Source organism: Rhineura floridana, chromosome 7 (assembly GCF_030035675.1).
Source record: "Rhineura floridana isolate rRhiFlo1 chromosome 7, rRhiFlo1.hap2, whole genome shotgun sequence".
Taxonomy (NCBI): domain Eukaryota; kingdom Metazoa; phylum Chordata; class Lepidosauria; order Squamata; family Rhineuridae; genus Rhineura; species Rhineura floridana.
Genome location: NC_084486.1, coordinates 149,732,039 through 149,756,659, shown reverse-complemented (window position 1 = coordinate 149,756,659; position 24,621 = coordinate 149,732,039). Strand labels below are relative to the sequence as shown.

General features: G+C 44.1%; 1 protein-coding gene across 3 annotated transcripts in view; it reads right to left on the bottom strand.

Annotated features, from left to right (window-relative positions):
* The window catches only part of RUBCN (rubicon autophagy regulator), a 74,373-nt gene that overhangs the window by 8,311 nt on the left and 41,441 nt on the right, over positions 1-24,621 (bottom strand). For 2 of the 3 annotated variants that reach the window (XM_061637573.1, XM_061637572.1), the window contains exons 9-20: positions 24,436-24,551; positions 21,124-21,325; positions 19,855-19,956; positions 17,892-17,966; positions 15,120-15,180; positions 12,805-12,937; positions 8,240-8,385; positions 7,328-7,392; positions 6,236-6,474; positions 5,757-5,818; positions 4,659-4,812; positions 1,340-1,433 (exon numbers count right to left, since the gene is read on the bottom strand). In XM_061637573.1, coding sequence (XP_061493557.1) covers positions 1,340-1,433; positions 4,659-4,812; positions 5,757-5,818; positions 6,236-6,474; positions 7,328-7,392; positions 8,240-8,385; positions 12,805-12,937; positions 15,120-15,180; positions 17,892-17,966; positions 19,855-19,956; positions 21,124-21,325; positions 24,436-24,551 — 1,449 coding nt within the window. The remainder of the gene's footprint in view (positions 1-1,339; positions 1,434-4,658; positions 4,813-5,756; positions 5,819-6,235; positions 6,475-7,327; positions 7,393-8,239; positions 8,386-12,804; positions 12,938-15,119; positions 15,181-17,891; positions 17,967-19,854; positions 19,957-21,123; positions 21,326-24,435; positions 24,552-24,621) is intronic. The other variant, XM_061637574.1, reaches the window with a different exon arrangement.

Here is a 24,621-nt window from a genome sequence, read left to right as displayed (position 1 = left end):
CTGCATGGGGAAAGAGAAATGAGGCAGGAATGGAGAAGTCAAGCTACAGGGGAAAGCAAACTGTGCACACCAGAGCTTGCATCAGTCCCACAGTATCACATCTCTTTGCAAGCATCAGAAGCTTTCAAAGAGGTCTGGACAAACTCAGACCCAGGCTCTGTTGGAAAAACTAACTACACAGGGAGGCAGCTGTTTTACGGGCCTCAATGAAGAAGCACATGATCGAGATGTCCCAGCATTTGCTGCAAGGCCATACAAAATGCTTATGCAATCTTCTACAATGCTGCAAGAGTTCCCCTTGTCTGTATGATGCAGCTGGGAGAAACTTAAACAAACCTAAACAAGAAATTAAGTTCCTGACCAAGAGCATACCTACACTAGAATTAAACTGCTTTAATAGTTATTCCCTCTTCCCAGGAAATCCTGGGAACTATCTTGAGGGGAAGAGATTAGGATTTCTCTAAACAGAACTTTCTAAATAACTACAGTTCTCAACATCCTCTGGGATAAGCCACGACAGTACAAGTGGCAAAAAACAGATATATGTTTGTTGAGCAGATATGCCCCAGCACAACACATTTGCTGCGCTGTGTCTATGGTGGGCCTTCTTTAACCTTGTGAACAAATTGCCACAAGTTCCACCTGTATGAGGCTTCAGCCACAAGGCCTCATAGAGGACAGAGCTATCAGTGGCTGCTAATGATGGCAGATGGAACCTCCATGTTCAGTGGCAGTGTACCCGATGCTAGGGACTGTGCATGCTTCACAAAGGCACCTAGTTGGTTACTGTTGGAGTCGAAACAGAAGGAGACAGGCTTTGGTACTGTGTGGAAGATTTACTGTGTGCTCTATGCGTTTCAGATAATATACCTCCTTCCTCAGGAGCTGTGGAGCCATATGTTTTCTTTAACCTGCCAGATTATCAAACGAAACAAGTAACAATCCTTTGCCAAAGCCTTACACAAAACACAAAACATCAGGGTGTCAGACTCTCAGGCTAATCTGGCAGAGTAAAGAAAAACATGACGAGATATATTCTTCAAAACACACAGAGCACGCAACAAATCTTCCACACAGCATCAGAGACTACCTCCTTCTGTTTCAACTACCACTTGGTGATTCCTCCCCCCCCCCCCATTCCTGGTTACTGTTGGAAACAGAAGGCTGGGCTAGACGGAGGTTTGGTCTTTGCTCTTTGTGTTTTCATGCCATAAACGCACTCTGATTCCCCACTCCAGACTCCCTTGCCTGGAGCAGGAGTATTATTCCCCCTAACAAAACCAAGCCAACACACCAAGCACCCAGGCACAGGCAATGTGGCTCCTGTTTGTTCACCTACCTTCACATTTCCTGCACTTGTTCAGTTCAAAGGGGAAGATGATGTCCTCCTCGTTCTGGCAGAACTCACAGATGAAGCCCTTGGCCTGGCACAGCTGGAAAAGAGATGCAGCAGCGTAGCGGAGTGAAGAGGAGGAGGAGGAGGAAGAGTCCAGCAAAAGCTGCAACCCCCCTTGCATGCCACTTCTGAAGCCCTGAATCTGTAGCAGGTTCAGCCCTTAAGACATTTTGGGGGCCATTTCAACACAACCGTATTTCTACAAATTATATGAAATTGTTGTTCTTATGTGCCTTCAAGTCGACTACGACTTATGGCGACCCTTTGAATCAGTGACCTCCAAGAGCATCTGTCATGATCCACCCTGCTCAGAGCTTATAAGTTCAGGTCTGTGGCTTCCTTTATGGAAACAATCCATCTCTTGTTCGGCCTTCCTCTTTTTCTACTCCCTTCTGTTTTTCCCAGCATTATTATCTTTTCTAGTGAATCGTGTCTTCTCATTATGTGTCCAAAGCATGACAACCTCAGTTTCATCATTTTAGCTTCTAGTGGTAGTTCTGGTTTAATTTGTTCTAACACCCAGTTATTTGTCTTTTTTGCAATCCATGGTATCCGCAAAGCTCTTCTCCAACAGCACATTTCAAATGCGTTGGTTTTTCTCTTACCCGCTTTTTTCACTGTCCAACTTTCACATCCATACATAGAGATCGGGAATACCATGATCTGAATGATCCTGACTTTAGTGTTCAGTGATACATCATTGCATTTGAGGACCTTTTCTAGTTCTCTCATAGCTGCCCTCCCCAGTCCTAGCCTTCTTCTGATTTCTTGACTATTGTCTCCATTTTGGTTAATGATTGTGCCATTGATAATCCTTGACAAGTTCAACGTCCTCATTGTCCACTGTAAAGTTGCATAAATCTTCTGTTGTCATTACTTTAGTCTTTTTGACGTTCAGCTGTAGTCCTGCTTTTGTGCTTTCCTCTTTATTAAATTTCATCAGCATCCTTTTCAAATCATTACTGGTTTCTGCTAGTAGTATGGTATCATCTGCATATCTTAAATTATTGATATTTCTCCCTCCAATTTTCACACCTCCTTCTTCTTGGTCCAATCTTGCTTTCCATATGATGTGTTCTGCGTATAGATTAAATAAATAGGGTGATAAAATACACCCCTGTCCCACACCCTTTCCGATGGGGAACCAATCGGTTTCTCCATATTCTGTCCTTACAGTAGCTTCTTGTGCAGAGTATAGGTTGCGCATCAGGACAATCAGATGCTGTGGCACCCCCATTTCTTTTAAAGCATTCCATAGTTTTTCATGATCTACACAGTCAAAGGCTTTGCTGTAATCTATAAAGCACAGGGTGATTTTCTTCTGAAATTCCTTGGTCCGTTCCATTATCCAACGTATGTTTGCGATATGATCTCTGGTACCTCTTCCCTTTCTAAATCCAGTTTGGACATCTGGCATTTCTCGCTCCATTTATGGTAAGCGCCTTTGTTGTAGAATCTTGAGCATTACTTTACTTGCATGGGATATTAAGGCAATAGTTCGATAATTACTGCATTCCCTGGGATGCCCTTTCTTTGAAACTGGGATGTATATGGAACGCTTCCAGTCTGTGGGCCATTGTTTAGTTTTCCATATTTCTTGACAGATTTTAGTCAAAATTTGGACTGATTCAGTCACAGTAGCTTGTAGCAACTCTATTGGTATGCCATCTATTCCTGGTGATTTGTTTCTTCCAAGTATTTTAAGAGCAGCTTTCACCTCGCATTCTAAAATTTGTGGTTCTTCATCATATGGTTCCTCCGTGAATGAATCGGTCATCCTTGCATCTCTTGTTCAAAGGGGCTTTTCAAAATAAGAAATGCTAGGAGATCCCTGCCAAAAGATCCCCCCCAATTTGTTCTTAATCAGAATACCCTTTTGCACCCAAAATATGCAGTTCTTTGTCTCCCTTAGCCCTGCAGGAGACATTTCCTGATTTCCCTCTAATTTCCTTGAGGTCTCTGCTTCTTGCCTTGCCTCAAGCAACCTCCATGGGCTTCTAACTGACTCTGGGTAAAGTAGGGCCCCACTCATATGGCGGGTTACGTTCTGGACCCCCATTGTAAAGCGAAAACCTCTGTAAAGCGGAACCCATTGAATAGAAAGGCACATAATGCCTGAAAACCGCCGTAAAAGCGGAACAAGCGAAGTATGAGTGGGGCTTTAGTCTAATTGCGTCTAATCGAGACCGCTGTATTAGCGAATTGCTGTAAAGCAAATTGCTGTAAAGCAAGGCCCTCCTGTACTGTAGTTCCACAAAAGTGACTAGTGATCTCTAAGAAGGTTACCTGCTTTCTCATTAACTACCATCACCAATGAATCACCAACTCCCCATTTCAAATCTTACCGCAGCCATGAACTCATCGAGGGCTTTAGGCAAGCATTGAACTTACAACACTGAACTTACAAGATCTGAACAGGGTGGTTCATGACAGATGCTCTTGGAGGTCACTGATTCATAGGGTTGCCATAAGTTGAAATGGACTTGAAGGCACATAACAACAAGGCAAGCATTTCTCTCTCTCAGCTTTAACCACATAATCTGCAATACAGAAATAATTCCTCCCCAATCTTCCACAGCTGTTGCATGTGCTATGTATATCGATTACAGGTGGCAGACTGGATTATAGGAAAGCGATGTATGTGATATATATATACACACACACACACATATACACAAGTATATATATAGTTGTATCCAATGGCAGCTTTGCACTAGCAGAAAGCATTTTTGCTTACGCAATGCAGGGCATCAGATTTTCAATAATTCCCCCGTATCTACTGCAGCCTTCCACACCATACTCTTCTGCAGAATCCCCTAGCCCTCAGGAGCACCTTGTTTTGAGGGGGAGGACTGCAGTGGGTAGAGAGGATTAGTGCAGTGCAGTCCATTAGTCACCACTAATCTTGTTTCAAATAAGCTTCAACCCAGCTGAGAGTTTGCAGTGCAACAAGTGTGCTCCATCACAAGAAGTCTACCAAAGTTACCGGTTCCAAAGATGCAAGAGCTATTATAAGTTCATCAACTTATGTCCGCATAGAGGTTTCAGCCTGAGCTGTCACATATCTTCCCAACTACTAGGAAGGGCTAAGATCAGCAATCCCAGTACTCATCTCATTCACACATACATGCCCCTGCCTTTTGAGAACCCAGATTTTCCTGTATGCTTGTTTTTTGTATAAAACCTGACCCAGTGGAGAAATAGAGACAATAGAAGTAAGGAAAAAAAACTGAAAGGGGAAAAAAGGAATAAGGGTACCCACCATGCATTTCTCCACATGCAGGGTGCCTGCCTTGAGCAGCTCCGTCAAGCAGGGAACGAGCTCCCCCTTCTTGGTGCTGCTGAGGTCATTCAAAGAGTAGAGGTGGAGATCCTCAGTCAAATGACCTGGCACAGTGTCAAAGCCATCCAGAAGCCTGCAGGGAAGGACCAGCCTGGAACTCAGCGCCATGACAAAACTACCTGCACTCTGTTTTGAGCACTCCCTTGATAAATGCTGCAGCCAGACTAAATGATGCAAAGGAAGGCTACTGATGTAGAATCTGATCGCTCTAGTTCACACCATCCCCACCTATCATCTAGCTGCCCTTCTGCTCTTCTCCCCTGCAATGGCTATTATTCCAACCATCTAGAGCCCTCTGTAAATGCTTTACCAGCAAGGCCCATCTCTCTCTTCCTTATTATAGAGGAGACACGTGTCAGTTGGCCAAAGCCACCCAACGGCAGCTTCACACATTTTTTCTACCCTGACTTGCAGCAGCACAGGGGTGGAGGGAGGGGGAGGGGACACCCGCATATTGAGACCCTTGTGTGATCTTCATGCATGGCAATTTGGGCAGGTGAACCCTTGCGGGCAACCTGCTGCCGGGCATGGCTTTCCAGCCTGTGTACACCTCACAAAAACAGATGGCTGTGTAATATTCACACATGACAAGTGTACACAGATACACAATGTACACAGCTATACACAGATAGAGAAAATGACCCACCCAACCCCACACACAGGCCGGGGGGGGGGAGGAGTTACAACAAATGCCTTGCTTAAGACTAGGCCTAGAGGCAACGTAACAAGCAGAAGAATGTGTCTTCTGCTCAATATAGGGAGGATGGAGGTGCTTGACAGGTTGAAAGTGGGACAGAAGTCTTTATTCTGTTGCTATTGATGGAGGTTGTGAGTTTCTAATGGTGCAAGAGCATGCCCTAGAGGCCTTTGTGGGGAGGGTCTTGCTATTTAGGTGAAATGCATTGGGGAATTCACTGCTGCTTCTTACTGGCCCACCATGCTCTGTGCTAGCCTTCTCCTCCCCCTCCCCAAAGTGCTGGGCTTCAATAATTTTGCAGGTAGCTCCACAGTACTTACGCTTTAGCTAAGCGGCAGGTCTTGAACATATTCTTCATGTGGTACAACTGGATTCTTAACAACTGCAAAAGACCAAGGGTGGGGGGAATGTCTCAGATTGGAAGGGTTTTTTCCAGCAGATAGATCATTTTAGACATATCAGGTATGTGCTTTGCAGAAAGGCGCTGAACAGGAAAAAAAATACACACACACACACACACAGTATGCACTCATTACAGCAAGAGATTCCAAAGAACTAGAAGCAATAAATCAGAAAATCACAGCAAGTCTGGGCATGCTCTGTTGCTTTGCAAGATACATAAGTGATATGCAGATTTGCATATTCTGCATAGTTTATTCATTTCTCCAGTCCTGGGGTGGAACAGAGCCTGGGAACCACATTTTGGCAGAAGTCCCAAGAAGTAAACTGGCCTAAAACCTATACATGTTTGCAGCGTAGGAATAGTCTTAAGGGATGCCCCAAGCTCAGCCTGCCTTACCCTGACTTGGTTGAGTGGCTTGACCTTGCGGTAGAGGGCAGTGTTGATGTCCTGCACGTTGAAGAGAGGGTCGCTCCAGATCTTGCTCAGCAGGTCCTTGGAGAAATTGCTGATATAATATTTGCTAAAGTCCCACTTGTGCAGGATGCGGCTGGGGATGACCATTTGAGCATTCTCATGGCAGCACTGGCAGAAGTATTTACCCAGGTACTCACAGTAGCGCATACGCTTGATGTAGTCTGAAGGTCCCAGGGTAGGAAAAAAAGAGAGAATGAATGTGAATGTGTCTCCTGGGGAACAAGGACTTGGCCTATCTACAAGTCATGTCAAGAACACGAAAAATGTAGTGCCCAAGGTGGCGTTTTTCAAAACCTCAGCGGGGTGTATGTGTATATTTTGTCCTTACTGGTTCACAGTTTGAACCATGTTTAAGTTCACTGGTTAATTATATTCTGCTATTTTGTTCAAAACAAAGTAGCTTACAGTAACTAACACACTTGCACACACATTAAAGTAACAACCATTTACGTTAAAAGCCTTGAAGGCTCAGGTAAAGGGCTGAGGGAACTGTACTGGCTGCCACTGGGCCATGTTCAAGGTCTTGTTAACATATAAACCCTGAACAACTCAGGACCAGGTTACATGAAAGACCGCCTCCTCCTGTACAGGCCTGTAAAATCACTGAGATAATCTGGGGAAATTCTGCTCATGGCACCACGCTTTAGAGAGCATCACAGTGTGATGACCCCAAAACAGGCACTTCCTGCTATTGCTCCTGCGCTACAGAATGCCCCTCCTGCTGCTGTAGGGGAAGCGGCAACCATCAGTTGCTTCAGCCACCTCGTAAAGACACATCTTCTTGCCCAGGCTTTCCCTGACCAGTACGTTTGGACCCTGTTTTATGGGTTTGAATCCCCTAATCCCTGTTTTATCTGCTTTTATGCTGTTTTAGTGGTATTTTAATAATACTGTTTTTAAAATATCGTACATCACTTAAGAGATTTCTAAAATATTAAGTGGTCTATACATGCATTTTAAAAATAAATACATACAAGTTAGAACCTCCCAAACTCTGCCAAGTCCAGCACTCACCAGGGTCTGTCCTGATGCCACAACCTGCACAGCGATAGTTCTGCTTGGCCACTGCCACCTTTCTCCTGCAGACACATGAAAACATGATATATATCTAAACATCAAGGCCACCAACCCATCTCTCCCAATGGGGGAGGGGAGCGGGCTGCTAAGGAAAGCATTATGAGGTGCAGTGTCTGAACATGGTGATAACACCCCCTCCTCCCAGAGAGGTAACCTCTCCATGGCCTTGCATTATTATTATTATTATTATTATTATTATTATTATTATTATTATTATTATTATTATTATTATTATTAAAGGGGTAGAAGTCATTGCCAGTATTGTTATTTGAATCCTGCTCTAAAATCATGGGGACCACTAGTTTTGCGAGAAAAGGTCTGTGCTTGCTGAGTGCCACCAGCCAGGCATGGCCTAGGGAAGGAGCTTGGAGAACAAGTACTATCAGAAGCTGTGATTTTTTTGGGCTGGCCAGTAGGCAGATCATGAAAAAGCCACCTACCAGCCACCTACCAGTCACCTCTAAGGTGACGGGCTTAGCAATCCTCCTCCTCTGGGGAGGAGTTGTAGTAGCTCTGCAACAGAGAAGCAGAATATTCCAGGTTCAGTCCTGGCATCTCCAAGCGGGACTGGGGAAAGCCCATCTATGACACCCTAGAAAGCTACTGCCAGTCAGTGCAGGCAGCACTCAGGAGACAGACCAATGGCTTGATCTGGTATAAAGCAGCTTCCTGTGTTACTAAGCCTTCCCTTCTTAAATGCACCTTGTAGAAAGCATTTAACCATCTGAGAGCAGACAAATGCCTCTTGCTGCTGTATGCAGATTCTGCCAGTGCATGAATGGACATCTTGGAAAAGAGGAAGGGGCATGCACAGAATGCTGTAGACTTGAAAACAGCCTATCTCCTTACGTTGGTGCTGGATGGATATTGAAGATTATCTGTGGCCGTGGCGGTGCCCACTCCAAGTTCCCACGGACCCGGATACGCAGTTTGTAGATGTCCGCATGTTCCCCATCGTCAGGAGAAATGGGCACGGAATCAGGAATTGGTAACAGCTGCAAGAGAAGAACATGACACACAATGCAAACATGCACTGTTATATTCTGCAGCAAGGGTGGCTCAGAGATTCCCTTACTGCACTCCCCATCGGAACAGCTTCCTGCATTTCCAGACTCTCAAAAATGGCCAGGGATAATCGTTTCTGTAGATCTTAACACACACAAAAACAGAAACATTTTCAACCGCTGTGCTTTCAATTTCAAACTGGATTGCTGCTATTCCTCTCTGGTTTGCTCCCAGGCAGAGAAATAAAGACAGGGCCATTCCCTACTGCATTGTAAGTCAGCATGGAGGACAATCCCTTTGGAGAAGACACTGCCCAACTCAGCCTAGGACAAGGATTGGGAACCTGTGGCCCTCTAAACGTGGCAGAACTACAGCTTCCATCACCCCTGGCCAGTGGCCATGCTGGCTGAGGCTGATGCGAGCTGTAGTTCAACAACACCTGGAGGACTGCAGGTTCCCTATCCTTGGCTTAAGCCTAAGGGAACAGAAGCAATGATACTCTAATCCTCCATCATCCAGGCCCAGTTTCCCTTCTCCAATCCTGCAAAGTTCACTGTTAGCACATTCCACTGACACATCCACTCTCACAATCATCTCTGGGTTGGCAACTGAAGGGCCAAACTTGTGGCAGTCAAGGAGGCAGATTTAGAGCTGGGGCCTCCAGTTGATGATCCCCAAGTACACTCTGGGTAGAGACACACTTACTGTTCTGCCAATTCCAGTATGTCTCCACCTCTCTTTTCTGCAAACGGAGGAACATGATGCTAGTCAAACCCCACCCCTTTTTGCCATAAAACCTGGTGGGATCAGCTGGAGTGTATTTTTAAAAAAAATAGCTTCAGACAGATTTCACAACTGATTGGCAGATCAACTTGTTGTCCCTCCAGGTGTAGCCAATGGAAACACTTTGCTGTAGGCAACTAGCGTGCTCATAGCCTCTCTCTTTCACACATCCAAAGAGGAAACAGCAGTGGGGTACTGTCAGGAGCTGCTAGATCTGTGTGCAGCTGCCCCATGTAGTGAACCAATGAACTGCAGATGGTAGCTTCTACCATGTGGTGAACCAATGAACTGCAGATGGTAGCTTCTCAATGAAGCATCTTCAGGCCCCGGACTGACTCCACCCACCCAGGCTGGCCATTGGATCAAAAGCACTATAACATCAGAACTGCCAGAGAAAAGCTACCCCAGACCAGCACCCTGTTTCTCACAGTGGCTGGCCAGATGCATTCAAAGGCTCACAAGTTTGTTTGCTTCCCATAATATTCAGTGGTATTCTAGGTCTGGGCACAGAGCTTCCAAGGTGAGCCATCAGACTGATAAGCCTTCTCTCTGAACTTAGGCAAGATCTAGTTACTGCAGGATCTTCTGGAAATAATTTCAAAATTCAATAAATGCTTCACACCCTACAGCAGTCCAGTGGGTATTCCACAATCCAGTGGAGAACTGCTAGTGTGACTGCATCCTCTTGTTATTTATCCTAGTAATCAGCCTTTACTAGGCTGGTACAATTCCACGCTAAAAGTGCAGAATCTCACATCAGGCCCTCCCTACCCCCTTTGTCAAATTTCACACACAGGTGGGATTTTGTAATCCCTGAGTGCATGCATGGAATGCCCAGAGGGCACTTTGTGGAGTTTTCAGTCGCTGGAAGATGAAGCTTCCTTCCGGCATTACCCAAGAATAAGCAGACAAACAATGATTCCTTATGGACAGACGTCACTGATAATATGAGAATTTGGAGTGAAGGTGAGTGGAAAGTGACAACAGTCCAAACTATGGTGCATAGAATTAAACAGCATCTTGCAGAGAAACTCAAGAGCAGAACTGCCAGTCACAGCTGAACCATATCTGTAAACCCAACGCAGAACTGACTTGCAAGGGGACCAAGGCGTACAAGAAGAACATAGCCCCGCTGGGGAAAGGCAGCTTTCCGCACCCATCGGCCACATTGCACAGGCTCACACTGGTGCTGTTAGTCGCTTTCAGCAGTGGTGATGTGCTTCACTCTCTCCAGCGCAAAGCATTAGCTTTGGGCAGGCCATTATAACCCCATCAAAGTGTATAAACAGGGCCATTCTGTTTTCTGCAAGCCCTCCCAATGTGCCTTGCCGAACTCTTGCGTGCAATCAAAGCCTGCCGTCTGAATTAGACACATTAAGAAAAATATACTGAATTTGCTGACTCTCTGTGAGTCTCTTCCCTACTTTACAGCTGTAGTGGAGGCCAGGAACAATGCAAGCAACAATGCAGTTCCACCTCCCTGGCCCACACGCCTGCTCAGTCCCTGCTCAGCTTCTGGGATTTCAGCACAGCCCATGAATGCACAAGTCTATTTTGGCAGCCTTAAGAGCTAGGAGTTTAAAACATAGCGAGATTCTCAGAACACTGAATTCTGCACTTTAATACCGGGTTGTGCGCTAGTGCTGTAGGACTGTAAACATGCCAGATACGCGGTACTTCTTGCCACTGACCCCCCAGACCTCAAGAAGCTGTCAGATGCTAGCAAAATCCCCCCTCAGTGTTGAGGTGGGGGCTAAAGTGTGAAATCTGAACCCACAGATTTATGTAACTATTGATTTGTGTAGTTCACACACTGAGCTGGCTTGTATTTGCAGTCTAGGTTTCTGGTGTGGAGAGCCCTGGTTATAAACTCAGTTTCCTACTGACCAGCACTGGAGCTCTCTCTGTACTCAAGCCAAGTCCCTCCATGCAAGGAGCGCAGCCAGCCAGCCACACACACACACACACTCGCCCTTCAGGTGAGCAAAACATAAAGATGTTAGCACACTCAGTAAACAATTCACTCCCTGGGCACACTTCCCATTTGGAACATACCAGCAGCAACTTTTTGGAAAGCAGTCTTTTCTTATACCATTTGGGCCGCTTAAGAAGCTTTTTAAGTGACAGTCTTGGGTCCTGAAAACCAATAGCAAATGATCTATCAAGGTGGCTCCCTGAGCAAATTTTCTAAGCTACTGGGAACAGAAGCAGGGACAGAGTTGCGCCTAGTGAAAATGAAGGCTGTCCAATCACTGCTGGTGGAACTACTTCACAATCTCATGCTCCCATGAGACTCCTAAGATCTTTTGCTCCTTATCTTGCAGGTGGGCACAGAGCAGCCTGTCACAATGTCACTACTAAATTTTGCAGACTGCATGGCTCACTCAGATAAGCCACAACTCTGGTCAGTTGTCACCTTACATGATAGAACCATGCAGTCAGAAGGAGCCCAACGCATCACCTAATCCAGTCTCCCCCATCCTGGTGCCCTCCAGATATTTCAGGTTACAACTCCCATTAGCCCCACGCCTGCGCTGGCTGAGATTGACAGCAGACATCTGAAAGGCACCAGTTAGGAAAGGCTGACCTAATGCATTCCCCTGCCAAGAGCAGAGCAACTAAACAAAGGCAGCCCTGCCATAAGATAAGGGTAGATAAATAATGACAGCCAACAGAGTTTTGGGTAGCTAAGAGGGACACGGACCTGACCTATTGGGGTACAATCCAATGGAATGACTCTGGACGCAAGCCCTGCTGAAGAGACTACAGTGCAGCTCCAGTACATTTCAATGGGGCTTGCACAAAGAGAACATCCCAGAAGAACGTGCTCGATGTTAATTAGTGGAAGGAGCTTGGAGTGCTGTTTCTATTTTTTGCCGCAGGTACCAAATTGTCTTTGGCCAGCCAGGTATCTATTTATGACTGACATGCACCTTTCTGACCATCTTTTGAAAGTCAAGGAAGGAGGATCTCATACTCTCCCAGGATGTGTTCCATTCTCAATTCCTTTTGCATTCAAGAAGTTGGGCAAAGTGTGGGGGTGGGAGATCTCTGCAGCCTCTAGATGCAGCCTTCCTCGCTATGGCCCCAGAGGGAAGGAGGAACGTGACAATCACCCTTGTACTCCTCCTCCTAGCACAGCTGATGTCCCAGTGTGGCCTCCTGGGTGATCGTGCTTCCTACCTCATCCTGAAGTCCTGCAAGATGCCCAGGTCTTGCTGTGCCATGGCATGCATGCTACCACATCTTGGCAACTGGGCTGTCACTCCCTGTCAATCCCAGTGTCTGCAGATCACATCCTTGACACTATGGCAACAGGGCAAGCATCTTCGACTTTTAGGCAGTCATAGGTCTGGCTGCCCTTGCCACCTCAGCTGCCGGCTCAACTGGCCAAACCACCTTGCCCTCCTGCTGCATTGGGACTGCTGCCCCCCATTCTTAACACAGGGTGGTTACTACCGAGTTTAAAACCAACATATTTGGTGTGCTAAGGTTTTGCTGCTAATTGCTATCAAGCAGGAGAAAAGGCGCTATTCAGTGGGGAGTGGTGCCCATTACTCTGCCCAAGGCGGACGGTGCTAAACTGGGGCCAAGCCCATCGGCAGGAGCAGTTTGGTAGGACTCACTTTCTGTGGGGCGTCATGCTCTGGCACGAGCCACTCTAGTTCAGAGGCTGCGGGCAGCTGCATCCCTTCAAACTGCTTCAGAAGTCCCATGGCCACGGCCTCTGCAGAGTTTGAGTTGAGGAAGGAATGGAAGCTGTTGAATGAAATGACAGAAATTGGTATCAGTACAGAGCAGCAGGAAAGAACTCTCTCTCATCTCCACATCTCTCTGGAAATCCCACCTTTCCCATGAAGTCTTGGGCTTAACACCTTACTCCTCATCCCTTACTGCAGAGATACTAACCTCTGGACCCCCACATGTTGTTAAGAAAGAGCCTGCTGGTTCAGGCCATGGACCATCAAGTCCAGCATCCTGCCAACCAGATACCTGTGGGAAGCCCACATGCATGACCTCAGTACAAGAGCAACATCCCCTACTGCTCTTTCCAGCAACTGGTATTCAGAAGCATACTGTCTCCAACATGCTCCGACAAGCATACTGCCTTTGGTCCATGACTTTGTCTAAACCTCTTTTAAAGCCATCCAAGTTCACAGCCAGTACTTTATTTTGTCTGTTCTGAATCTTCAAAGCAAGGCTGATGGGAGTAGCCAACAACATCTGGAGGTCCAGAGGTTCCCCATCCTGAAACAAAGCCTAAGTACATTTGCTCACATCCCGCTCTTGTTATCTGTTGCTCTTCCCCCAGGAATCAAAACTGAGATCAAGGTAGGAATCTTTTTTCTTTACCCTTTTGTCATTCTGTAAAAGTGCCAAGGATGTGGTTGGCACAATATAAATAACAGGTTATCCTTTGGTTGACAGAGTCACAAATCTTGTGCCCGAGTCTATTAGGTCTCAGCCCATTCTTGGGTGTATCTGAATGCTGCCTCAACCCCAGTGTGTTACTTCTGCCATGATGGACGAGCAATAATAAACCCCCCATCATTACTTGGTTGCCAGTTTGTTTCTGGGCCCAATTCAAGGTGCTCACATTAGTGTTTAAAGCCCTAAAACAACTTAAGTCCCAAATCTCTGAAAGACTACCTCCTTCCCTACAGACCTTCCCGGGTATTGACATCAGCAGAGGGGGACATTTTGGTATTTTCGGGGGTGGCAAGGGACAGGCCATTCTCTGGGGCAGCCCCTAAGCTGTGGAATTCCCTCCCCACTGAGGTGCATCTGGCAACTTCATTGTACAACTTTTGGCGAATGCTAAAGGCGCACATCTTTACCCTGGCCTTTGACACCTGAGATGTACATTTTTAGGACCCACCCCATTTTCTGTAATGTTGTTAAGGTTGCTTTTAACTGTTTTAATTGTGTGTTTTAAAATTGTTGTAACCTGCCCTGGGACCTCTGGGTGAAGGGCAGGTAATAATAATAATAATAATAATAATAATAATAATAATAATAAAATAATAAAATAATAATAATAAAATAATAATAATAAAATAATAATAAAATAATAATAATAATAAAATAATAATAATAATAATAAAATAATAAAATAATAAAAAAATAAAATATAATAATAATAAAATAATAAAATAATAAAAAATAAAATATAATAATAATATAATATAATAATATATTATTATTATTTTATTTTATTATTATTAATAATAATAATAAAATAATAATAATAATAATAATAAAATAATACTAATAAAATAATAATAATAAAATAATAATAATAATAATAGAATAATAAAATAAAATAAAATAATAATACTAAAATAAAATAATAATAATAAAATAATAATATAATAATAATATAATAATAATAAAATAAAATAATAATAATAATAATAATAATAATAATAATAATAGCAGCAGTAGCACCTCTGTCTGTGCAACTAGTTTCTTGGGTGGTCTCTGTTCAAGACCTGAGTTGAGACATTTGACTCTGCCCTTGTGGGTTTACTGCTTTTACTCCATTTCCTGTTCTGGCCTACTCCCTTCCCTCTTATCAACAGATGGCCAGCATATTTGAAACTTGCCCCTGGACCCTAAGTACTACCACCATCTGCAAGATTCAGTCTTGCGATCTGGTCCTCACTCACTCATCATTACTGGGAAGCCAACCTAGATACAGGACTTAAAATCCTTGCCATCTCTTGGACCTGATCCTACCAGAACTGGCTTCCAATCAGCCCAGCTCCTACTGACACTTTGGCCTCCAACACCCTTCAGATACGTTACTGACAGGAGAAGCCTATTTGGATCTTACTTAAATCTATACTCTGTCCCCCAGTTGCACTCTTCACTTTTCAGCCTAAATCTTCTCAAGTGTTTCACTCTGGTTGGAGTGGAGTGCTACATCAGAGATACATACGTGGAGCCAGACGAGAGGAAGGACTTCTTGCTGGGAGCTGCATTCCTCTTGATGTCTGCATCTAAATCACAGCACAATGAAAGGGGGAGGGGGAGGTTAGATTTGGTGACAACTGTGCTGCAGATACTGGCTTGGCTAACACATATCACACAATTTTAACAAAGAACTGATCTACAGCAGAGATGGGCAAATTTGTCTGTGGGCCAGGGCCTTTTCTTCTTCACATAATGCACCAGTTCAAAGTCAGCCCAAACCTCTCCCCGCTTTCAGCACTGAGTGCCTCAAGGAGGATACAACAGCCTGCACTCAAGATTTCCTAAGGCTAAAGTAGCACATACAGTGGTAGTTCTGGAGGCTACACATAAAGAATGTGTGGCCAGAGAACACATCCAGCCTCCACCCCAATTTGTGCCAGGTTAGAAGCATGAGGCATCAGTTCTTAGCTGGCTTGCATTCTTCCCATCAGGAAGTGAGACCACTGAAGAGGCTTCCAGGGTGACCTCACTTCCCAAGAGGATTGGCACATCCCAGGTAAGCAGTGATGCTTTGCTCACTGATTTCAGTCTGGATAGTTCTGCTCTCTAGGTCTAGTTTGATATGTGGCCCTCCCACCAGAAAATGAGTGGGTTGTTTCCTGATACGACTGCCTGCCAGGTCCTTCAATGGGGTGGTGTGGGAGGTGGACTGTCCCCAGTCCTCCAAGCAGTTTGATCAGGAACAGCTTGGCCTCCCAAAGATTAAGACATTTTGCTATCACCATTTTAAACCACATATTCCCTCACATGTCATATACAACCCCATTTTAACAGAATGATGGCACCTAGGATCAATGGCTTTAAAAACCAACGACATTTCGGTCACTAAATGGAAGACTAGTTGACCAATGGCTATTAGCCTTGATGAGGAAGATGAGCCTCCACTTCAGAGATAAGGAGCCACTGACCCCTGGATACTGTTGATTATTTATCTAGCAATATGGAAGATCAAAATCAAGCCCTCTTCATAAGCTTCCACAGAGCATCTGGTTGGCCACTATTAGGAGACAGAATGCTGAAGTAGACCATCAACCTGACCTTGCTTGCTAATTCTTAAAAGTTCCCAAAAAGCTTTGCTAGCCATACGTTGCTCACTCTGACCTAAACCATCACTCAGCAGCGGCACTGCTCTTTTGTTATCTTCTAGCTTCACTTATTGGTTTTTATTTATAAAGTTGCTGTTTTGTTATTTTAACTGGCTTTTTAAATCTATTATTAATTGTGTGTAGGCATGATTCATGGATTGACTGATTCCGTAAAGGAAGCCACAGATCTGAACTTACAAGATCTGAACAGGGTGGTTCATGACAGATGCTCTTGGAGGTCGCTGATTCATAGGGTCGCCATAAGTCATAATCGACTTGAAGGCACATAACAACGATTCATGGAAAGGTGGGTTACAAATATTCATGACAGCCTCTCCAAGACCACAAGGGGGAAATATACTCAGACTAAATGAGGCAAGTGCATTCTGCCTATAAGACAAAATCCCTATAAAGGAATGTAGCTACTGTAGTTAAACCAAATATTCAAGGAACTGCCTGTTCCTTAGTAGCAGGGCTCACATTTGCCAGGTCAGTAACCTTATGCCTCAGCTGTACCACTTGGCTGTAAGTGGGGTGCAAGATTTAAAATTCCTCTATTCAAAACAATTATCTTCACATAGAAACTACCATGTCAGGGAGATGCCTCTATGTTCCTAACTGCATACTAGTTTTTTATCTGGAGGGAATTTTTTTTTAATGGAGAAGCATTCCAGCACGTCAGTCTCCACTTGCAGTCTCAAATGGTACAGCCCAGGCACAGGTTTACCCCACCAGTATGAACTAGTCCCCATTTCACTTGCTGGTAATGATTACTACTGAGTGATGTAGCGCCACTACACACATCAAGAGGCTTTTAGACATGCGTGCACAGAGCAAAAGACAAAATGTTTGCGCTATGTTCCCTTGAGAGAGATGTATGTACACCCATCTAAGTGTCACATGTGGGCTTCATTCAGTACAGGGCATAGTTATTACATTACGCCATGCTGTCATGCTTCCATAGGCATTTGGCTAGCCAATGGAGGAGACAATTCTGGACTAGATGGATCTTAACCTGATCCATCAAGGCAATTCTTAAGTTCTTATCCACACTTGGAAAGCCCCAAATCCTGAGCCACTGTAGGAGACAAAAGGCATTAGCCAGTGTTAAGCCTGACCTTACTGTCCCTTGGTTAACATAGTAGCAGTAGTCATGATTATCTCCACAGAAACTCCATTTTTGTGTACACCACACACTTATCGCAAGGTTCAAAAAAGGTCATGCATTTTTAGTGCTACTGTGCTCTTTGTAATATTCCTATAAACATGTTTTAAAGATGTTTTGTTTCAATATGTTTTGAAATATGTTTTGTTTTAATATATTTTAGGGTGTTTTTAGTGTTTTTGTTCGCCACCCTAGGCTCCTACTGGGAGGAAGAGTGGGGTATAAATTTAATTAATTAATCAATAATAATAATATTCACACAGTTGTTTTTGTGATAGCTCACACTAAAGTCATTTCAACTCCTTGCAGCTCAGTCGGATTGTTTGGGATTACAATACTGTAAGGAAGAGAAATCTAGGGGATTCTATGGCATACAGACACTACAGGTAAGAGCTCAAATATAACATTCAGAATATCCCAAGGGTTATCTAATTATTTGAGCCCAGATGACACAGACTGACCGACACACACAGAGTGAGGTTACTACCTGAAAACAAGGAAGCCATTGAGACAGACAGGCCGTTCTTGGATATTTGAATGAGGTTAGATCCATCGTTACCATCTGCATGATACGGTGATGACAAAATATTGCATGTCAGCAGAAGGAGGGGAGAAGAGGGTGCAAGCACAACAAGAGCGAGGGTAGGAGAGACTCCCAATAGCTCAGGGCCCTTCAAGCCAGATCAGTGGTTTTCAAACTTTCCACCCTGAGTGAATTCTTTCCATGTTAAGTTTGCCTTCCAATCACAAATTATTCTGGGGCATATTTGTGGGGCATAGGGCATGTGCCAGGACTCACTGTGATCCCAAGTGCACCAGAGAATGCAACCAGTGCCCCCTTGCAGCTGCACACGGCAGGGGGAAATCAATAGTGGCAGGCATGCTGACTTCACTGAAGAACCTCTGAGAAGCTGCTGAGGAGTCCCAGAATTCCACAGAATAGAGTTTGAAAACCACTAATTAGGGGGTTGAGAAGAGCACACCAGCTCTCTTGACCCTTTCCTCCCCTCCCTCTCCCTAACACACAGGATTCCAAGCACAGCCTTGCCACCACACAACTGCCTCCCCTAGGAGGTCTGGATTGTTGGGTTATTATTTGCTTAGAAGCGAGTTTCAAACCAAATGTCTTAAATGGCTGACAATAAAAAAGTAGAATATTTACTTTTGTGTCTCTGATCTCTTATAAAATATTTGACTGAATGGAACTACAACAGATTCTTGAGAGAATGGGGGTGAGAAAAACTGCTCATTTTACAACTTCAGATGAATGGTTAGGGAGGAATGAATGAAACAGTCACACAAGATCAAGATACCCCTACACAGAGGTTTCAAAAGAAATTCTGATGCACTTTGGAATCTCACAGTGCGCGAGCACACGCACACACAGAGAGAGAGAGATAGAGGGGGGGGAGGGAATGAATATGCTGGTCTCCATTCAGTTTTTGGCAGTTCATATTACAGTGTGAGAGTATGGGACCAAAGGCACGGTGTGGAAGAGGCAAATGGAGGACAAAGGATAGATGGTCTGCAGCCAACAAAAGGAGGTCTCCTAACTTCACAGACTGGGAGAACAAGCTTGACTAGGAAGCTTCCACAAGGGTTAAGGAGCATCACCCAGATCATTGATGTTTACTGATGTAAGGATGTTACTGGGCTGATTTCTCTGCCACGTTCTCCTTTGGTCAGAGAAGGTTAATCGTGCAGAGATAGAATCCCTAACTCACATCCCTAATGCTCAACACACACTGTGGTCTCCAGCCCTGTTAGTATGCGCGCCGGCACTGATGCCGCACTCTGCAAAGCTAGCTTCTGCTGCTCGAGGTATAAGTACCACCTCCACACTTCCAGTTTTTAAACATTTAGAGCTTATCCTTCCTTTCAAAAGCAAGCACAATCTTGCTATGCGGATATAACTTGGGATTTGAACACTAAACTTTATGTTGCAATAAGCTTACCATGGGGAAGCCTCTCCCCACTGTGACAATTGCCTTCAAATTGACATAATCACTGGAAGGATCAATCAGTGCAAGAAGCTTTCATGCCAACAGGTATCAAATAATATTCATGAATATCCCCCCTAGGCCCGTCATTTGCACCTTTCTATTCTTGTTGTACCCAGAGGACCAAGCCACTTTCATTTTTTGAGACAGCCACATAGGCAAACAAATTGCCTTCAGAGTCTCACGCACACACACAGAGAAAGAGAAAGAGAAAGAGAGAGATGTTGAGGAAAAGCCACAGTAGGTCCCAGGTTCAGTCCCTGACATCTGTGATTAAAAAGGGTCATGTAATAGTGCTGGGGCAATGCTTCAGCCCAAAACCTTGGAGACACTGTCAATCTGAGCGGACAATATTGGGGCAGATGGACCAATGGTGTCAGTATAAGGCAGTTTCCTATGTTCTGATAAAGAGACAGAAGCAAAGGGCTCATTTCAGTGATTCCATCTTACCTCTAATCTCATACTCATCAACCTCTTCTACAGAGCCCGAGTCAGACAAGTGTGTTGAGTCTCGGGAGCTGAAGTGGGATCCGCTGTCTGTTGCCATAAGACCTGGGAGAACAATGGTAGAAAAAGGAAGACTGCAATGTACGACCACGAACATTCTCCAATTACCATTGAGATTTTTTTTTTAAAAAAGGGATGACAGAAGTGGGGCTATATTGCACAGCATCCAAGTTCTCCCACCTTCATAGCACGATCCTAATTTTTCAGCCTTTGCCAACCTGGCACCTCCTGATGTTTTGGGGCTACAATTCCAATCAGCTTCAGCCAGCACATGCATGGCTCCATGCACAACGCTCCAGCACATGATTTGGCTCCAAAATAGCCCCCAACCTATTTTTATCAGCTCCATCATGGGGCAATCCAAGACAGAGACAGGGTGTATAGCTAAACTTGTAGCATATGCGATGAGCATGACCCATGTAGAAGTCTTATCTGCTTGGATCAGGTAGATGCTTCTGACTGATTCCCAGAAAAAAAGTTTCCCTTTCTGCCTGAAATGTGTTACAAGAGATGCACATAGAGGAAGGTGGTCTTTGCCATCTTGTTTGACCCCCTCCCTTCCTCCTCATTCACGCTGCTGGTTTCTAAAAAGTAGATGAAGGAAGCAAGAATGCCATGGATGGGGGAGAAGGAGGTTTTCTGGCAAGCTACTTGGCGTGACAGAGACTCCTCAGAGTCAGGCAAAACCAGTTACTGAAACCCCAAGGCAAGGGTGTATCTATAAGTATTCTGTGGTCTTCAGGTACCATGCACAAAAACAGGACTAAATTTGCACTGAATTAGGGTAGAATTTGGTGTGCAACATAGAATTTAGCCCCTTAAGAAAGCCTCTCTCTTTCAGTGCTAGCTTCTATGAAGAAAAAGAGCTTCAGACACCCAGGCATTTCCTGGAATGATCACAGGTTGAACAGGATTTCTAGTGGTCAGGGACGAAAGCTTCAGTATAATTCAATCATGCTCTGACATGACAAAAAGGAGTACACTTATCTGTCTTGCTGAATTGGCACAAGAATAAAGGTTTCTTTGGTAAGAGTCTATCAAGCTCTGGCTGTTGATTCAGGATCAGTGTCCTGAATCTAAAACCTTGGCAATAGTCTCAGATACCCATAATCATGTAAAAACCCTGCCCTCCAAAAAAAGCTGTCCTTCTATTGATGTCAATATTACAAAACTTGAACAAAGCGAAAGGAAGAAGTGGAAAAAGGCACCCACTGTCTGAGCTCATCTCCCGGTACGCTGGGTGGAGGTGCCGGGTCCTGATCTGTTGTCGGCGGATGCGGATTTTCTGTTTGAGCTCCTGGATCTCCTTGTCGCTGTCCTCCTCCTCCTCTTCCAGCTGCCTGTTCGTCATGTTGCACTTCATCAGCTCAATGGCAGCAATGAGTGACTCTGAGATGCTAAAGTGAGCATTTTCCTGGAGTGAAGGGAAGACAAGAGCAGACTTATGTTTTACACAGGGCACAGAAGGAGGGAGAAGAGCTACGCATTCTCCAAAGAAATAGGCAACGGGTTTTCAGAAAGGACAGGACAGGTGAAGTGACAGGTATCTAGATCTCCTTCATCACTCAAGCTGGGTAAAACACACTTTTGCAGCCCTGTGCGAAATCAGTGCAGCTGTGAAGGGCCAGATTCAGATCAGGGTTGCAACACTGGGGGAAAGGAGTGAATCCTTTCTTCCTGAGCCATTTCCTTCAACTTAAAATTGACCAACTGAACTTCCTATTTACCTCAAGGGAAAAAACTAGCTTAGCAGGAGGATGTCACAGCAAAACTAGAGGCAAGAGTTGCTTCCAGGTAGGTGGCTTGTAACGCTAATAATCACTGCTCTTCCACTATAGGTTGCAAGCAGATTTGCAACTGATTTTTCACACTATTAAGATACTGAGCTTTTTCTTTTCAGGGGTGTAGCTGTCCAGGGTCTCAGGGGGGTCTTTGAGTTTTTACTTTTTTGGGAGCTAGGTCCCAGCAGGGTCCCTATGTCTCCAGCATCCTATGTGTCAATCAGCATGAAAAGGGGAGTATGTTGGCCACTCAGAAGAGTCTTCTAACATGCTTCCTTGTCCTTTATTTGTCTCAACCCAGCAGCAAAAAAGCCCCCAAAGACAGAGAGAGGGAAGGAGGGAGCCTATGCAACCAACAGTTTTTAAAAAGTTTGTGTTTTTCTTTATTTCTGTAGGGCTTTCTGTATCAGTTATGCAGGCCTCAATGAGTGTCAATTGCAAACAAGTCTTTATTAGTCCCTACTTCAAAAAGCCAAGACAAGTTGCAGAGCATGAGAATTTTTTAACTGCAGAGGAAGAGACAACGAATCCTGATAACAGCATCCCATCTGCATCATCAAACAATTTGGTAGCAGCAGGAGATAAATGTGTAGACACTGAATTCTGAATTCAGTAATTCAAGCAATATATCTGACGGTGAGAAAGGACATTCAAACGGTGACAGTGACAGAGAAGGAGAAAGCAGTCTTCAAGCCTGGCCAGATTATTCTGTCATCTTAGAAGGCTGCATAATCTTAGACGGGTGTGGCTGCGATTATCATAAAGGGAGTCTGCATTTCTGAATTTGCCACTACACTATTTATTATTTATTTATTAAATTTATATCCCACCCTTCCTCCCAGAAGGAGGCCAAACAAAAACACTAAAAGCACTTTAAAACGTCTTAAAAACAAAAGACTTTTAAATATATTAAAACAAACATCTTTAAAAAACCATTTTAAAAACATCTTTAACAACAATCCCAGCACAGACACATTTTATTGCTCCGTTTATTATTTCTAATCAAGCTTTTAGGAACATAGGAAGCTGCCTTATGCAAAGTCAGACCATTAATCCATCTAACTCAGTGTTGTCTACACTGAATGGCATCAACACTCCAGGGTTTCAGGCACGAGTCTCTCCCAGCCCTGCCTAGAGATTCTGGGGATTGAACCGGGGACCTTTTGCATGCAAAGCAGATGCTCTGCCACTGAGCCAGCACCCTTCCTCAATTTAATTAGAGTTAAACACGTATCTCCGGCTGTAATTTTTTGAATGTTAAATTATTAATGAAATATCACTTAAATGGAAGAGTGTTCTGGCATTATAATGCTAATTTTTAAAAGTTATGAAAAAGTTTTTTCCCATTATTGTCATTTTGTGGTGACCAGAAAGAGTTTTCATCATTTAAAAAAGTATAGCATTATAGAGTAAAAGTGTGATAACACTGTTTCATTTAAGTGGTATTTCACTAATCTAACATATTTTAAAAATTATAGCTGAAAAATGTTTTATTTCCAATTAAAATATTGATTAAAAATAAGTTAAGTGTGGTGATAAAATAGCACCCACCACAAAGGTTATACTGAATGTGTGCTGAGCTATCCCAGGTTCTACGTCATTATATGTCACTGTTCTAGCTTTTTAAGTGACAAAAGAGTGGCACTGAAGGCATCTCTCCCTGTGGAGATTGTGTTGCTCTTCCATTTTTCAGGGAATGAAGGGATTCAGACTTTCTCCAGTGTTAGAAAAGTTGGAAGAAGCACATGGGAAAATACAGGATGACAATAATGGGATGAGACTCATGTGGATGCACCATGAAAAGCCAGTGAACGAAACATGGCAATTCCACTCTCAGTAACTAGTTAGAAGCACTCAAGCTGAAAAATGGAAGAGCAGTACCAGGTCAACTCACGGAATACAGGCAGGGCCTAAGCAAGCTATTTGCCAGGGTGTAGAATCCTTGCCTCAACTAAAACTGAGTAAGTTATGCAGAATGGGCAAATATATATCAATTTGTATAATGTACCCAAGGAACAACTGTATTCGAGGCAACACAGAATCTGGAGGAATTTTAGTGCGGCACACACAAAGCTTTGCTTTAAGATGAAAGCACTCCTTAAGAGAAGCCAGAAATCCCAAGAAGAATTTTAAAAGGCATCACCAGAAAGGGAAGGGTGTTTTGTAAATAGCCAGTGAGCTTCTCCTGGCATTATCATTAATATCCTTTCGGCACCAAGGCTTTTTTAATAAAACACACAACACCCCTCTTCTCCCAGGCATTTGACTGATTAGTTTGATGTTTACTGATAACCGTTCTCTACTACAGATGTTTAGCTGGGTCTATTTATGTACTTGAACTTACAAGATCTGAGCAGGGTGGTTAATGACAGATGCTCTTGGAGGTCACTGATTCATAGGGTCGCCATAAGTCATAATCAACTTGAAGGCACATAACAACAACAACATCCATGTACTATATTGTTTTTGTTTTTATGCTCTGCCTTTGGCTCTTCATTTTTTTGTAAGTCACTCAGAGACTCCTTGGTAGTGAGCAACTAATAAAATTGTATTTAACTTCTTACATTTATACCCATCATGGAACCCAAAACAGAGTACCAATGGTTTCCAGGCAGTTAGCACTGATCAGAGACCTAGACCTGCCTATTAGCTTCAGCAAGGTGCTGAGTGCTTTCCACGTTTGCTCCCACTGTGCCACCCAGGCTCTCTGCTTATCTCCAGTTTCACTCCTTCTGTTGTCTACCTTTTCCAAGTCTGCACAGCTGCCAAAGTCTTGCTCCGACAAGTAACTAATCAGGGACTGGCCTTCTGAGGGTCTCCGGAATATCCCTTCCCCAGAGTTTAGATACTGCCCAGTATCTGGTGGGGGAAAAGACAGAAAAAAGGAAAATGGTTATTCGCATCCTATGAAATTTGTCATGAGGAGAAC